Genomic DNA, 17,909 nt, shown 5'->3' on the forward strand with positions numbered 1-17,909 from the left:
TATTTTTTTTTTTAAGGTTGTTTTTTTTTTTTTTTTTTTTTTTTTTAAGTCACACACTCACACACATGCACACCGTCAAATGTGGGAATCGAAATCATGGTGCCTGCACACAAGACTGGCGGGTGTACCACTACACCATCAGCCATCCTTGACTGGCGAATCAAGACCGCTGAAAAGTTAGCATTTTCAAGGTGGTGATATCAACATATATTTCAAATTCATTGAGGTTAAAGGCACAAATGTGCATGTATTGTGTTATTTGTTTTTTTAACTAACACTTTCCCTTTTTTGAATAAGTAGTGAGTTCCCAACACTGTAAATTAAGGGCTAATAATAATTTGTGATATATGCTTGCTTTGCTTATAGGCCACAATTTATAATCCTGTCTTAACTGAACAAACATGAGATATAATTTTAAGATGATAAAATTGTGCTTTACAACATGACTGTTACAAGTTCAGTTTTTAGGCGTACTTATTTTCCTTGGGTTAATGTTGGCCTATAATTAGCTAGCGGAATGTTCATATCTGAAGCTAGTTTCTAAGACAAACTTTTGGCATTTGCTAGTGCAACTATATTTTGTGACAACTGTTTTTTGTCTCATAACTGAAAGTTTGCCAAGCATAGAATTTGGGGCAGTTACCAAAGAGCGAATCAGCACTTCTTCCTTGCTAGTCTCCATCTTCTCATGTTCTCTCTTCACGCTTAGTGTGTTGCATGTCTCCCTTTAAAGGACTACTTGTTAGAAGTGTGTTTTATTTGCTGCCATGTAGGGCACGTATAGAAAAGAGGATTTGCACCACACAGCTTGTGCTCATCAAGGTGGTAAATACTATCGCTTAAAATGTACAAACAGTCATCAATTGGCACCAAAATTTACATGGACATCTGTACTTGTGACTACAACATATCACAAGGATTTAGGAGAAAAGGAGGAGCTTCAAACGGCCACACTCAGCTGAAGGGTCAGCCTCCTCCCTGAAAGTACGATGCTGCTAGTCTTACAAGCCGACCTCCAGTCGTTGTGACACGGTCCAGGTCGAGACTCCTGGCTGAGCAACGAGCCGACTGACACGTTTGTGTTAGAGTAGCTCCTTTTCGGATAGGCGGCAGAGGTTTTACTCCATATGTGAAATTCAGGGAAAATGTCAGTCAAATGAACCCATATCAATTTCAATTGAATTGTATGAACAATGGTGGAATCGAACCCGCACCCTCTGAACTGTGAGGCAGACGTGCTAACCATTGCATTACCATGCCTATTTGCGAGCATGTAACTAATATTATTTTCCCAATAGGGTTCATAAAAGACGTTTCTTGTAGCAAGTTGAAAATTTCCTGGCGACAAGAAAAGGTGTTTGCGACCGATAACGCTGTTGTTGCACATCTGGAGGAAAGTCTTCGCGATCGTTTGCCTTGAATTTGCCTTGAATTGTGAATTTAATTGAAAATTTATTAAACGAGATTGTAACTGTGTTTTGGCACAATACATACTGTACTAACTTGCTTGTGTCTGACTCACTGACTGATTAGGTGGAGATGTGAGGTCTGAATCCCAGCAGCATATTGATGTCTTCCCTGCGATCATTCCTTCCACCAAAAAGCAGCCTACAGTTAACCACGGCCGGTCCATCTCCATATCCGTGGTTCCGTGTTCGGGTGACAACATATCTACTGAGGAAATGGTAGACGCCTTCTCCTCGGAGCCGAGCACTGCCTCCAGAATTCGATCTTCCAAGATGCAAACAACCAAAAGTGCCCATACACTGCCACGGCATTCCCGTAAGCTGCTGCAGCTCCTGCCCATTTCCATTGGACCAACACGAAGCAAGAGTCATGAGTCACAAGTGGTGAACTACACTGAAGAGCCTGCAAACCAAAGGTGGGTTGATGCCTTGCACTCTTTACATAACTGCCAAGTTCCAACATTGTGTACTTTGTTGCACAAAAGTACAGTTCACATTTCAATTAGACATTTTAAACATACTCGTTACATCTAGCTTTGTATTGATCCACCCATTTTAGTGTTTTTCCCTTAAAAGAGAACAAAGTAGCAAAGTGAAACGCAAAATTTGAGTCACTGAAAATGTATGTACTTGATTTATACAAAATTAAAGGTATAGTTGGAGTTTCATTTAGATTGGTAAACTGTTCTTTTGAGTAGCTTATATTTGTAAGACGGACGGACGGACTGACAGACGGACCGACAGACGGACGGCCAGACAGTGGTATTAAGTGGTTGTGCAAGTCCGGCTGCTGAACCAAATATTGAAATTGAGAAAAGCTGCTTAAGAGAGATTGCCTCCTGAGTACATACTGTTGTGGTAGCCTAGGACAAGACATAAACTGTTTTTACCTACTCAAAATGGAAGCAGAAAACATCATTCTAAATTTGTGCTTTTTTAAAAACGATTCTATATTATTGTACTGTATAACAGTATATACTATACAAAGCAATATTATACCATACCACACTACACGACACTACATTACACCTATCCTAACAGTAACGATAACTATACTTTTTTCCCCAAAAAATTGGTACGATAAGTATCGATATAAGGCCTAACGATTTGAAACAAAGCGATATATGTATGGGCTCATAGAAGGTTCGCCAGCCTCTCTCCCTGGAATCTTCTAAAAGTTCCTGGTAGTTGGCGCGCTTCCTCTCATTTGCTTCTTCAATACGCTCCTCCCAGAACACTTGAAGTTCCACTAGGATCAGATATCTTGTCTTATATCTGTCTGATATCTTATCTTCAGAGGTGATGATCATGTCTGGATGAAGTTTATAGGTAAATCCAATAAACAAAATATTTTTTTCATGGGATTTCATTTTATTTAGCTGTACTGATTCAAAAATGTTAAATAACAACAAGATTGATTCTCTCCTTCTCTTAATAGTTTAGCATAAGAAAATAACAACAGAACAAGCTACCATATTTTCCGGACTATAAATTGCTCCAGAGTACAAGTCGCACCAGCCATAAAATGCATAATAAAGAAGAAAAAAACATATATAAGTCGCACCGGAGTACAAGTCGCATTTTTGGGGGGACTTTGTTTGTCAAAATACCCCAAGAACAGACATGAATAGGCAACAACAGGCTAAACAATACGGTATGCTAACGTTACGTAAACACAAACAATGAACTGAGAATGTGCCTTACCTAACATATGAGCAGTTATTCAAATAACTATAGCATAATCGGTCCTCTGAGGATGCCGTCTGCTCTGCCCTCCACTCTGCCCTCACCCACCTGGAGAACAGAGACTCGTATGGGAGATTGCTGTTTGTGGACTTCAGTTCTGCATTCAACACCATTGTTCCACAGCGTCTCATCTGCAAACTCGACAAGCTGGGCCTCAGTACCTACCTTTGTAACTGGCTACTGGACTTCCTCTGTCAGAGGCCTCAGGTAGTACGTGTTGGCGACAATGTCTCCGGCAGCATCACGCTGAGCACGGGGGCCCCTCAAGGCTGCGTGCTCAGTCCGCTGCTCTTCACCTTGCTTACGCATGACGGCACTGCAACCTACAGCAGCAACCGCGTGCTGAAATATGCCGACGACACGACTGTGGTGGGTCTCATCGCCGGGGGCGATGAGACTCAATACAGGTCGGAGATCGACCTTCTGGCCATGTGGTGCAGGGACAACCTCCTGCTGAACGTCAGCAAGACCAAGGAGATTGTTGTTGACTTCCGGAAGGGTCACACCCAACACCTGCCGCTGACCATCAACGGTGCTGTGGAGTGAGCAGCACCAGATTCCTGGGGGTGCACATCAGTGAGGACCTCTCCTGGACCACCAATGCTGCGTCGCTGGCGAAGAAAGCTCAGCGTCGCCTGTACTTTCTGCGGAAACTCAGGCGAGCAAGTGCTCCTCTTGCCATCATGACCACATTCTACCGTGGCACCATTGAGAGCGTCCTCTCCAGTTGTATCGCTGTGTGGGGTGGCGGCTGCATTGAAAACAACATGAAGGCCCTGCAGCGCATAGTGAACACAGCTAGTGAGATCATTGGGGCTTCACTCCCCTCCCTGAAGGACATGTACACCTCCCGTCTCACCCGCAAGGCGACCGCAATTGTGTGTGATGTGAGTCACCCCGCTCACTCTTTGTTTGATCTTCTGCCCTCTGGGAAGAGGTACAGATGCCTGCGCTCCCGCACCACCAGATTCACCAACAGTTTCATACTCCAACTTGTCAGGATCTGAATCCTCTCCCCCCTCGGCTGCATAACGTCCTGTTTTATTTTGCGCTGTATTCTGGCTGTCTGCTGTATTCACGCTTGCTCCATTTTGCTCCTCTTATTTGTCTATTTATTTATTTGTTTATTTATTGGGTTATTTGCTTATTACTTATTCATCGCTCTTGTCTATTCGTTTTTACTCTTTGTGCTATTTGCTTGTATATGTTGTGTAATGCGTCTAGTCACCGTGGGACGGAGGGAAATGTAATTTCGATCTCTTTGCGTGTCTTAATATGTAAATAAATTGACAATAAAACAGACTTTGACTTTGACTTTTTGATAAAAAAACAAGTTTATCAAACCAGCCGTATCACTCCAAATCATTAAATCCATTGAAACCTTGGTCCTCTGTGTAAACAACGCCGCTGCTGACTCCGGAAGTACATGCGGTGCTGACGACAGACTCGTTGTCAGTTGCAGTTCCGATTATTTCACAGGCCTATATAACTATATATAAACTATATATCAAATAACTTTGTGGCAGCTGTGGCTCAGGCAGAAGAGTGGGTCGTTTAGTAACCGGAGGGTTGGCGGTTCGATCCCTGCTCTGTCACAGTCACGTCGTTGTGTCCTTGGGCAAGACACTTCACACATCTTGCCTCCAGGTCTCCATTGTCAATTGACTTACCTGGTAAAACGTTGAATCAAAAAAAAGAATAAAAAAAAAACTATAACATAAATAACAAGTTTATCAAACTATCCGTGCCACTTCAAATCATTAAATCCATCGAAATCTTCGTCCTCTGTGTAAACAACGCCGCTGCTGACTCCAGAAGTACATGTGACGCTGACATCAGACTCGTCGTCAGTTGCGGTTCCAATTATTCCACAGGCCTAAACTATACATCAAATAACTATAACACAGATAATTTTATCAAACCATCCGTGTCACTCCAAATTATTAAATCCATCAACATCTTTGTCCTCTGTGAACTGCACTGACTCCGGAAATCAGTCGATGGAGTCAGACTCATCGTCAGTTGCGGTTCCAATTATTCCACAGGCCTATAGAACAATAAAAAACTATACATCAAATAACTATAACATAGATCATTTTATCGGACCATCCGTGTCAATCCAAATTATTAAATCCATCGAAATCTTCGTCTTCTGTGTCACTTATAAACAATGCCACTGCTGACTCCGGAAGTCAGTGGATGGATTCATATTCATCGTCAGTTGCAGTTCCAATTATTCCACAGGCCTAGAGCGCCCTCATGCGGTTTAGTCTGAAAACAACGTGAGGTGAATCTACAAACCGGATTCAGTTGAAGTTTGGAAATTGTATAAGATGTAAATAAAAACAAAATACAATGATTTGAAAATCCTTCTCAACTTATATTCAATTGAATACACTACAAAGACAACATGTTTAATGCTCAAACTGATAAACTTTATTTTATTTTTCATAATAATGACCGTAATTTTCGGACTATAAGTCGCTCCGTAGTATAAATCGCACCAGCCATAAAATGCACAATAAAGTGAAAAAAACATATATAAGTCGCACTGGGGTATAAGTCACACTTTTGGGGCAAATTTATTTTTCAAAATCTAACACCAAGAACAGACATGAACCAGCAACAACAGGCTAAACGATACGGTATGCTAACGTGACATATACACAAACAAGAAGATGAGAACGGGCCTGACGTAACATTCAGAGATATTCAAGTATGTATTACATAAATAACACGTTTATCAAACCATCTGTGTCACTCCAATTCATTAAATCCATTGATCGTCCTTAAATAAACAATGCCATGTATGAGCCGCATATGCGCCGCGCCGCTGACATCGGACTCGTAAGTTGCATTTCATTCATTATTCCACAGACCCATATAATGATATATAAAGTATATTTCAATTAACTATCATATAACAACAACATTATCAAACCATCTGTGTCACTCCTAATCATTAAATCCATCGATCAAATTCCTCGTCCTTTCTGTCAACAACGGGGCGCGCGCGCCGCACAGATCTAGTATATAACTATATTGTAGCGTTAACAAAGTACCAGGAAAGTAGTGGGTTTGGTTAACGGCTCTTTATTTAACAAAAGATGAGTTCAACGAGCCAACAACTACTGAACTGTAACGATAAAAACATATACAAATTGCTACACAAAATAAAATATATCAAGAAACTATAACATAAATACGTTTTTCAAACCTTGTGTCACTCCAAATCATTAAATCCTTCAAACGTGGGGCCCTTTGTCATCTTCGTCATCCCGTGATCGAATCCTTTGACCTTTTATGTAAACAACCACCGCGCAGTGCCGGTGACGTCACTTACAGTTCAAATGACAGTAATCCCTTGCTACATTCCAGTTCGTTTATCGCGGTTTCACTACATCGCGGATTTTTGAATTTTGAAAATTTGTGAAAAAAATCACATATAAGCCGCTCCTGAGTATAAGTCGCCCCCCCACCCAAACTATGAAAAAAAACACGATTTATAGTCCGAAAATTACGGTAATTTAGAATTTTATGGCTGCAACACGTGCAATAGAAGGTGTGAGTGCGAGTGCGAATGGTTGTTCGTCTCTGTGTGCCCTGCGATTGGTTGGCAACCAGTTCAGGGTGTCTCCTGCCTACTGCCCGATGACGGCTGGGATAGGCTCCAGCACGCCCGCGACCCCCGTGGCGACAAAGCGGCATAGAAAATGGATGGATGTATGGATGGATGGATGGATGGATTAATTTATTAGATTTGTTAGTTTCCATCAGGTCACCCCTATGTCAAGCTTTAACACCATCTCCTGGGAAATTTTGGAACTACATGTTTTGGGATAGCCAATATGCCTGGGCCAAATTCGATACCCAATTTTACACCATCTTGTACCACCATGCAACTTGACAGTGTCTTTAAATGAAATCAAGAAAGTAATGCTGCACTGCTGTCAAAAAATGCATACCCCCCTACCACAAGAGAAACTACTTTAAGTTAAAGTTAAAGTCCTAATGATAGTCACACACACAACTGGGTGTGGCGAAATTAGTCCTCTACATTTAACCCATCCCCATGTGATTTTTGATCCATCCCCTGGGGGATAGGGGAGCAGCGGGCAGCAGTGGAGCCGCGCCCGGGAATCATTTTGGTGATCTAACCCCCCAATTCCAACCATTAGTGCTAAGTGCCAAGCAGGGAGGCAATGGGTCCCATTTTTTATAGTCTTTGGTATGACTCGGCCGGGGTTAGAACCCACAACCCTCCAGTCTCAGGGCGGACACTCTACCACTAGGCCACTGAGCCGCAGTCTTTGGCACAACTGTTGCGATAAGTCGACAAATTGTCGTGTTCCCGTAATATTTCACTCATCGGTCTTGTCAAGACTTTCTTGCAAAATCATTAGTGTGTCCTTCACTGTACTGTTCCAGCAAAATCCAAAGTGTGTACTTCACTGTACTGTTCTAGTCACAATCTCGTGCCCAGAACCTCAGACCCTAAATCAGTTCCAACCCAAAGCAAAATGCAATTCTTTATTCAACCAAGAGAGCACAACAACATGAGCAAGGATGAATGCAAAACAGAAAATCTACCGTAATTTTCGGACTATAAGTCGCTCCGGAGTATAAGTCGCACCAACAATAAAATGCACAATAAAGTGAAAAAAAAAACATATATAAGTTGCACCAGAGTATAAGTCGCACTTTTGGGGCAAATTTATTTGTCAAAATCCAACACCAAAAACAGACATGAACCAGCAACAACAGGCTAAACGATACGGTATGCTAACGTGACATATACACAAACGAGGAGCTGAGAACGGGCCTGATGTAACATTCAGAGTTATTCAAGTATTACATAAATAACACGATTATCAAACCATCTGTGTCACTCCAATTCATTAAATCCATCGATCGTGCTTTATGTAAACAGTGCCGTGTATGCGCCGCATATGCTGACGTCAAACCCGTTGTAAGTTGCATTTCTAATTATTCCACAGACCCATACAATGATATATAAAGTATATTTCAAATAAGTATCATATTAAAACAATATTATCAAACCATCTGTGTCACTCTAAATCATTAAATCCATCGATCAAATTCCTCGTTCTTTGTCAACAACGCCGCGCTTGCGCTGCAGAGATCTAGTATATAACTATATTGGAGCGTTAACAAAGTACCAGGAAACACGTAGGTTTATATAACAACAATATTATCAAACCATCTGTGTCACTCCAAATCATTAAATCCATCAACCGGGCTACATCCCCGGACAGCCACCTGGTCGAGCGCCGGCCCCCAACTTCCATCCACGGAGGTGAAAGAGATCTCCCGTAGAGAAGCACTGGTCGTGCGTAAAAGCCATAATAGTTTTTCAAACCTTCTGTGTCACTCCAAATCATTAAATCCTTCAAAGTCTTCGTCCTCCGTGTCACTTACAAACAAAGCTGCTAATGATGCCGGTAGTACGTGGGGCCCTTCGTCATCTTCGACATCCCGTGATCGAATCCTTTTCCCTTTATGTAAACAACCGCCGCGCGGCACGGGTGACGTCATTTGCAGTTCAAATGACAGTAATCCCTTGCTACATTGCGGTTCGTTTATCGCGGTTTCACTACATTGCAGATTTTTGAATTTTGAAAATTTGCAAAAGAAATTACATATAAGTTGCTCCTGAGTATAAGTCGCAAAACCCCCCCCCCCCCCCAAACTATGACAAAAAAACGTGACTTATAGTCCGAAAATTACGGTACATCAGCATAAGACTGACACCAAAACTCAAAACACACAAGCAAGATGGATCGAGCACGATGGGTAAAAATACAAAATGGAAATAAATGTAAGAAAAGTGCAAAAAAACTAAAACAAAAAAAATTAACAACTCAGCCAAATTGGGAGAAACACAAGTGGCTAAAATAAACAGAAAGAAGTCCTGCCTACCAAAGAAAGGACACAAACAGAATTTTAAACCAAGTTGGTTTAAAAAGCAATCCATCCATTTTCTGAACTGCTTTGTCCACACAAGGGTTGCGGGCATGCTGGAGCAATCTATGGTCAGTAGGCAGGGTACACACATGGACAAATGGGAAATCGACTGCATTTATATACTAGAGCTTCATCTACACCGTATGGTGCGCAATGCCTCGCATTCACATACCCATAAATTCATACACCTATAGGAGGCTGCTGCCATTCTGCAAGCCCCACCACAGTATCAAATTAGGGTTCAATGTCTTGCTCAAGGACACTTTGAAATGGTGATCTGAGTTGAGGATAGAACCAACGACCTTAGAGTTGGGAGATGAGCACTCTCCCACTGAGCCATGCCAACCATTCACACTCACAATCACCTACAAACAATTCGGAGTGGTCAATCGCCTTAACATGCATTGTTTTTAGAATGTGGAGGAAACTGGAGTACCTGGAGACTAATCCACACAGGCACGGGTAGAACACCCAAACTCCACACAGGAAGGCCGGAGCCAGTATCAAACACTGGACCTTCGACCTGTGAGGAGGATGTGAATGGTTCTCAAATGTTAGATGTGCTGGCTGTATATGAGAGGGGGGCATCGGATGGCGTGGCAGACATACTGGATGTATGCTTACTTGCGTTCAATTGAACCCAAGTGTGCTCAAGCAGTAAATTGAAGGAGCTTAAGGAGATATATTTTTAACGTCTCCAAAATCCTACGTTATCGTTTGATCATACTCTCCAACCCTTCAACCTTGATTGGCCAAAGCCACACTTGTTTGGCTTCTGCGGGGCCCATGCTTGTTAGCTGGAATATTCTGTTATAATCGCGTGCCCAGAATTGTTTTTTGTGAGCTCCATTGACAGCTTCACTGTATCTTTGAAGGGTCAATAGGAAGAAGGCACTGGCTTCTATCCACCTCAATGGAAAAAGTCTTGATGATTTAAATCTGCATTCGTGCCCGCTGTCTGCCCCCACACATGGCCCCGTCCCTGCCTCAGCCCCATACACGATGACTGCCGCTCCCACATCCCTGGAAAGTGAGTCCCGCAGTTATGACATCAGCCATCTTCTTGTATGATATGTCTCATTTTATTGTGTTATTCACATAGTGTGTGCTGGTGTGTTTCACAGACCTTGCGGTGCACAGGAGTTCACCTCAGACAGTGAAGCGAGATATTGGCTTGGCTGTTACACACAGGTGAGTTACCTGCCATAAGGGACAAAGCCAGGCAACAAAACACATTGAGAGAAGGCTTCTTATGTAACTTTGTTTTGTCGGCTAATGAAATAAAACTTTTGAGGCTAGATTTGAACCCACGCGAGTCGGCCTCTGTACCATCTTATATTACCACCCTGAATCCCTTTTACACTATGCAGAATATAGAAATGTCAACATATATTATTTGCATCTAAAAATGAGGGCAGCAGAGTAGTTAGTACTTTATCTGATCGTGGTTTGGACACCCCTGTTCTAGTACTTTTGTCCTATTTGGTGGAACAACTGCCTTGATCAACAGTAGTAGTAAAACACTAGCTTCTCCTGATGTTAAAAATAAAAAGTGTAAGTTGGAGTATGGGCCATATTGTATTCTATTTATAAACTCTATTGAGGACCGTAGTTTGGACACCCCTGGTTTAGATGAATAATATATCCATCCATCCATCTTCTTCCGCTTATCCGGGGTCGGGTCGCGGGGGCAGCAGCTTTAGGAGGGACTCCCAGACCTCCCTCTCCCCAGCCACTTCATCCAGCTCATCCCGGGGGATCCCAAGGCGTTCCCAGGCCAGCCGAGAGACATAGTCTCTCCAGCGTGTCCTGGGTCGTCCCCGGGGTCTCCTACCGCTGGGACATGCCCGGAACACCTCCCCAAGGAGGCGTCCAGGAGGCATCCTGATGAGATGCCCAAGCCACCTCTTCTGGCTCCTCTCAACGTGGAGGAGCAGCGGCTCTACTCTGAGTCTCTCCCGGATGACTGACCTTCTCACCCTATCTCTAAGGGAGAGCCCGGACACCCTGCCGAGGATACTCATTTCGGCCGCTTGTATCCTGGATCTCGTTCTTTCGGTCACGACCCATAGCTCGTGACCATAGGTGAGGGTAGGAGCGTAGCTCGACCGGTAAATCGAGAGCTTTGCCATTTGGCTCAGCTCTCTCTTCACCACGACAGACCAGTACAGAGTCCGCATTACTGCCGACGCTGCACCGATCCGCCTGTCGAGCTCGCGCTCCATCCTGCCCTCACTCGTGAACAAGACCCCAAGATACTTGAACTCCTCCACTTGGGGCAGGATCTCATCCCCGATCCGGAGAGGGCATTCCACCCTTTACAGACCGAGGACCATGCACTCAGATTTGGAGGTGCTGACCCTCATCCCAACCGCTTCACACTCGGCTGCGAACCGCTCTAGTGAGAGCTGGCGATCACGGCCTGAAGAAGCCAACAGCACCACGTCATCTGCAAAAAGCAGTGACGCGATGCTGAGGTCCCCAAACCGGACATCCCTCAACGCCTCGGCTGCGCTTAGAAATTCTGTCCATCTGTGACAAAGGGCAGCCTTGGCGTAGTCCAACCCTCACTCTGAACGAATCCGACTTACTGCCGGAAATGCCAAACTCTGGCATCGGTGATACAGGGACCGAGCCGCCCTTATCAGTTGGCTCGGCACCCCGTACTCCCGAAGCACCCTCCACAGAACCTCCCGAGGGACACGGTCGAACGCCTTCTCCAAGTCCACAAAACACCCTCGAGGATCCTGCCGAGGGTGTAGAGCTGGTCCACTGTTCCACGGCCAGGACGAAAGCCACACTGCTCCTCCTGAATCCGAGGCTCAACCTCCCGACGGATCCTTCTCTCCAGCACCGCTGAATAGACCTTACCAGGGAGGCTGAGGAGTGTGATTCCCCTGTGATTGGAACACACCCTCCAGTCCACCTTCTTAAAGAGGGGAACCACCACCCCAGTCTGCCAATCCAGAGGCACCGTCCCCGATGTCCACGCAATGCTGTAGAGGCGTGTCAGCCATGACAGCCCCACAACATCCAGAGCCTTTAAGAACTCCGGGCGGATCTCATCCACCCCCGGGGCCCTGCCACCGAGGAGTTTTTTAACTACCTCAGTGACTTCGACCTCCGAGATTGGAGAGTCCGCCTCAGAGTCTTCAGGCCCTGCTTCCAAAATGGAAGGCGTGTCGGTGGAATTGAGGAGGTTTTTGAAGTATTCCCCCCACCGACTCACGACATCCCGAGTCGAGGTCAGCAGCACACCATCTCCACTGTAAACAGTGTTGACCGTGCACTGCTTCCCCCTCCTGAGACGCCGGATGGTGGACCAGAATTTCCTCGAAGCCGTCCGGAAGCCCAAACTATGTGTGGAGGCAAGTCCGACTATGTCTAGTCGGAACTTTTCTGCCTCACACACCAGCTCGGGCTCCTTTCCAGCCAGAGAGGTGACATTCCATGTCCCTAGAGCCAGCCTCTGCAGCCGGGGATCGGACCGCCAAGGTCCCCGCCTTTGGCCGCCGCCCAGCTCACTTTGCACCCGACCCCTTTGGCCCCTCCTACAGGTGGTTAGCCCATGGGAAGGGGCACCCACGTTTTCTTTTCGCCCGACCGGACCCCATGGGCGAAGGCCCGGCCACCAGGCGCTCGCCTTCGAGCCCCACCTCCAGGCCTGGCTCCAGAGAGGGTGACCCGCGTCCGGGCGATGGAAAACTAGGTCCATATATTTTACTCGTCATAAGGGGTCTTCTGAGTCGTGCTTTGTCTGGCCCCTCACCTAGGACCCTTCTGCCATGGGTGACCCTACCCTGCCCCAGACAACATGGCTCCTAGGATCATAGGGGCACGCAAACCCCTCCACCACGATAAGGTGACGACTCACGGAGGGGTGAATAATATAGTATTTTTTATATATATATATATATATATATATATATATATATTATATATTAATATAATATATATTAAATATCTATCTTGGTAGACAAGTGCTCATGCGCTCGGTGCAAGAATGGGCACAAATTAATTTTCTTGCAAGCGGAAATCTAGTCTAGTGTGTCTTGGGCCATGCTGCATCTCACTGGGCATTTCTACCTCACCCACTGCGCATCTTCTAATTTGGTTCAAAAAAAAAAAAAAAAAAAAAAAAAAAAAACTAGACTAAACTCCAGACTGAAAAAAAGCAGGTCTCTTTCCAGGTGCAGGCCGTCGAACACAATTTTAGTGTATTTGATACAGGCGCAGACAAACCAGCGCTCCACGGGTGTAAGTGCTGGATTACATCATGTAGGCTATTTAATTCATGAATATAACACCGGGTGGCCAATAGTGTCGGGGTACGACACGCCTGACTTGTGTGCGTGTGCTTATGCTTGGGTGTGACTGGTCGTTTGTCTTTATGTGTGCCGTGGGACTTGGTGGCAACCAGATTAGGGTGTAGTCTGCCTTTTGCCCGATGTCAGATGGGATTGGATCCAGCACCCCCCGCGACTCTGATCAGGATAAACAGTGTTGAACATGGATGGATACATCAGCATATAACAATCCTGGTTGATTAATTGAATGGATTATAATCCTCATCATTATCTTAAAAATTATATTGTTTTTATAAGCACCCTGTCACTATTGTTTGTGTGTGTGGGGGGGGGGAGAGGGAATTCCACAAAGCTCAACGTAAATTCATATATTAGTTGCACTTTTTTTGGCTGATCAATAATAATTAATGTGCACATTGAAGAGCATCTTGTTGGGACAGACGGGGCAAAAACATAGAATATGAAAATGTTTAACATATGCAAATCATGCCAGCCTCGGTTGTACTTTCCATTGAGTTTTTAAGGAAATGAGGCAGTGCGGCAGCCCCGAACTTTTAGCTCAGCGGTTGGTGTTCTGTGGTTCAGAGCGGGGCTGTCGCTACAATCCCCAAGTTTTGCTTTCCACTTTGTCAGGCACGGTGGACTTGGATTTGCGTTTCGACTGCCCTGATTTTGATGCAAATGAGGGACACTGCGCTGATTGGCTGGGAAAAGTCTACATCCATGCCCCCATTATGCCCCATTAAGATAAACACGAAAATAGGGCCCAAGATGTCTTTCGTCACCATTTCCTTTTCTGGTGTTTCAGATTTTCAACAAAATCGTGGCTCTCACAGATATGCCAAGTGTGTGCCAAGCACATGATCTTTGGTGTAAAGTGTAAACACTGCAAGTAAGACACTCAATATTCAATTCTTATGTATGATGATGATGTCACATATTTTCATTTTTCTTTCTGCAGATTAAAGTGTCACAACAAATGTACCAAAGATGCTCCCTCTTGTCGGATATCATTTCTCACATGTAAGCAATGATCATGATCAGGGAAATACATTAAGATCTTAATTTAAATTTCCAATTTGCCATTACAAAATGCATGTTCCATATGTACATCTGCTGAAACATCAGCTGAATTTGTGACATGACTCTATTTGATGAAACAGCTAGTAATTATGCAGGTTCTTCAACATTATAATGATCATAAGATCATCTGGAGTGGTCACGATTTGTGGCCCCATGTAAAAACATTTTAATTTGGACACTACCATTTCAATGCTACAAACTGAAAATAGAAACTAAAGTCAAGAACAAGCATGTTCAAAATTGGTTTTACATTAAAATGTAAAATGGGTTTCTCTATGATAGTTTCCCAAACGTTTTTGCAGCGCCCACACAAACAGTGTATCCAATAAGTGTGCGTATTTGTATACAGAAAATCTGGTGACCGATGGTTGTTGTATTGGCTGATAAATGCTTTTTTGCTTGCTTTTTTGTCTCAGGAAAGGAAGTTGGTTGTGTTGTATGCTTTTTGGTCCCACGGACTGCAATTATGTTGTTGTCACGTTTTGTTTTTATTTCACCACACGCATTATGTGTGTGCGTGTATTTATATAAAATTTGCTGTGCATTTGCTTGTTCATACGCATGCTTGTACGGGCCAGTTCACTTACATGGGTTCCCCGACATAGGTGAAATGGGCGAAGGAGCAAAGTTTCCAATTTGAACACTTGAAAATTTAACCATGCGAACTGCCTTGACTATATATGAGCCGGTGACGTGTGGTCAGAGGAGGCAAGGGAGGCTGTGCCTCTCCTGCCATCATGAAAAGGGGAAAAAAAAGAATCAATATTTTTATTCTAAAATCATTTTTCTTTTTATTTCAGTAGTTTTGTATCATTTTGAACCAAAATCACAAAATTTTTAAAGTTATGTTTAAACCGATGACAAGTCGCTCGGAGGAGCCAACTTCCTGCCTCGCCTCCTCAGAGGATTGCGTAATCACACGGCTGCCTATGGTGACGGGCTATGCAGTTAGACTGAACTGCTGTATAAGTGTTCAAACACTGTGGCTACATTAACTAATTTCCGTCGTTAACCTGATGTATATAATATCTAGTGTTTTTTGTCATCTGTCTGTGACGTCATGTTTCTTTAGATGAACAAAACGGCTTTGGAAAAAACCTTACGGAGGCAACGAAAAAAAGGTTCTCCAGCCTTATGGCGGGGTGCGAATGATCTCGGGATGCTTCATGCGCCCACCTGTAGAATAAGTGATCTCCAGTTCAAATTTACAGTGAACAACAGAGCAGCAGTCGTCCATTTATTTTGTTTTACATGCGTTAATTTTTTTTGGTTTTTACATTTCGTTTTACAATAGAGGATTACCGTATTTATCGGACTATAAGTCGCATTTTTTTTGTAGTTTGGGTGTGGTGGGGGGCGACTTATACTCAGGAGCGACTTATATGTGTAATTATTCACAAATTTTTACTTGATCATTAACACATTACTGATTTACTAGTATAGATGATCACTTCACATATTATTTTCATTTTAAACCGCATGAGAGCGCATTATGGCTGTGGAATAATTGGAGCCACACTGACAATGAGTTCCATTCACTGATTTCCGGAGTCAGGAGATTTTATGATTTGGAGTGACACAGATGGTTCGATAAACTTGTTATTTATGTTATAGTGATTTGATGTATAGATTATTTAGAGTAGCAACGTCTATGTTGTTAGATTTCAGTAGTTTACGATTGTCTAGCAAGGCCATAAAGGCAGCGGGGGGGGGGGGGGGGTAGAGTGATCCAGGGCGCTTGCTTATAGCATTGTGTTGGCTCATATGTTGAGCTCTTGTTTTGTAAAATAAAGAGCCGGTTACCAAACCCACGTATTGCCTGGTACTTTGGTAACGCTACAATATACGCAACTGACGACGAGGGTGACGTCGACAGCTGTTTTTTGGGTTTTTTTAAGTGACACAGCGGATGAAGATTCTGATGGATTTAATGATTTGGAGTGACACGGACGGTTCGTTCAAATTGTTGTTTATATTACATTTATTTGCTATATCTAGTCTGACGTCAACAACTGTGTGTTTCTTTTTTTTTAAGTGAGAAGACAAAGATTCCGATGGATTTAATGACTTGGAGTGACACGGATGGTTTGATCAAATTGTTGTTTATATTATTGTTATTTGATATATAGTTTATATATCGTTATATGAGCCTGTAGAATAATTTGAACTGCAACTGACGACAGAGTCCGATGTCAGCAGCGCGCTCCACACGCGCCGTTGTTTACATAAAAGACGAAGAATTCGATCAATGGATTTAATGATTTGGAGTGACACAGATGGTTTGATAAAATTGTTATTTATATTGAGAAATAATTTGAACTGCAACTGACGACAAGTCCGACGTCAGCAGCGCGCTGCACATGCAACGTTGTTTACATAAAGGACAAAGAATTCGATTGATTCATTGATTTGGAGTGACAGACATGGTTTGATAAAATTGTTGTTTATATTATAGTTATTTGATATATAGTTTATATATTGTGATATGGGCCTATGGAATAATTTGAACTGCAACTGACGACGAGTCCGACGTCAGCGGCGCACCGCACACACGGCGTTGTTTACAGAAAGGACGAAGAATTCGATCAATGGATTCAATGATTTGGAGTGACACAGATGGTTTGATGAACGTATTATTTATTGTTGGGTCTGAATATGATCAGACATTAAATCACATGCTGGAACGAAGAGGAGAAGACAACCAGGATGAGTTTACTCGCGAGGAGAACGATAGAGAAAGGAAGCTCAGTTACAATCTCCACCAGTTCTGAGTTCCTCCTCCACGTGCTCCTCTTTTTAATGTCTTGGTTGCCCTGGTTACAGAGGCGTTGCTACACTAAAGGGAGGGGAGATAGTGGCTGTAGCAACGCTGATTAGCTAAGGAATGTAGTGTAGTGTGATCTAGCACTCGACGGCCCTCGACCCCCGCATTGGGACTGCAGAGTCTGCTTTCTTCCCCCAACCAGTTGTCCTCTCCATGGGTGGCCGACTCCTCCTGACTGTGATCAGATAACTTGAAGCACGTTGAATGCCGCTTACCTGTGGAACAATGCAACTAAACCCTCGCTAAGTTTATCTTCTTAGTAAACTAACACAACACATAATAATAATAATATCTAACCCTACTTAAACATTTCAACACATATTAAGTAAATGTAAGGTAACTGGTATACAGTTCCTTAAACGAACATTGAGTAAATATGGGATAACTTTAATGCGACTACTTCAAACTGTATATAACCAGTTTTGATCATCTACAATCTATGAATCAAAGCTACAGTTAACTAAAAGGAATGAAGTCCCTTTAAACTGACAAAGAACA

The 17,909-nt window shown here is 43.5% G+C and overlaps 1 protein-coding gene across 6 annotated transcripts in view; it reads left to right on the forward strand.

Annotated features, from left to right (window-relative positions):
* LOC147054818 (kinase suppressor of Ras 1-like) overlaps positions 1-17,909 on the forward strand; it is a 64,087-nt gene that overhangs the window by 23,833 nt on the left and 22,345 nt on the right. For all 6 annotated transcript variants that reach the window (XM_085917327.1, XM_085917328.1, XM_085917326.1 and 3 more), the window contains exons 3-7: positions 1,534-1,882; positions 10,073-10,227; positions 10,322-10,388; positions 14,313-14,396; positions 14,466-14,527. In XM_085917327.1, coding sequence (XP_085773453.1) covers positions 1,534-1,882; positions 10,073-10,227; positions 10,322-10,388; positions 14,313-14,396; positions 14,466-14,527 — 717 coding nt within the window. The remainder of the gene's footprint in view (positions 1-1,533; positions 1,883-10,072; positions 10,228-10,321; positions 10,389-14,312; positions 14,397-14,465; positions 14,528-17,909) is intronic.

This window comes from Syngnathus leptorhynchus, chromosome 7 (assembly GCF_054491065.1).
Source record: "Syngnathus leptorhynchus isolate UIUO chromosome 7, UIUO_Slep, whole genome shotgun sequence".
In the NCBI taxonomy this organism is placed as follows: Eukaryota; Metazoa; Chordata; class Actinopteri; order Syngnathiformes; family Syngnathidae; genus Syngnathus; species Syngnathus leptorhynchus.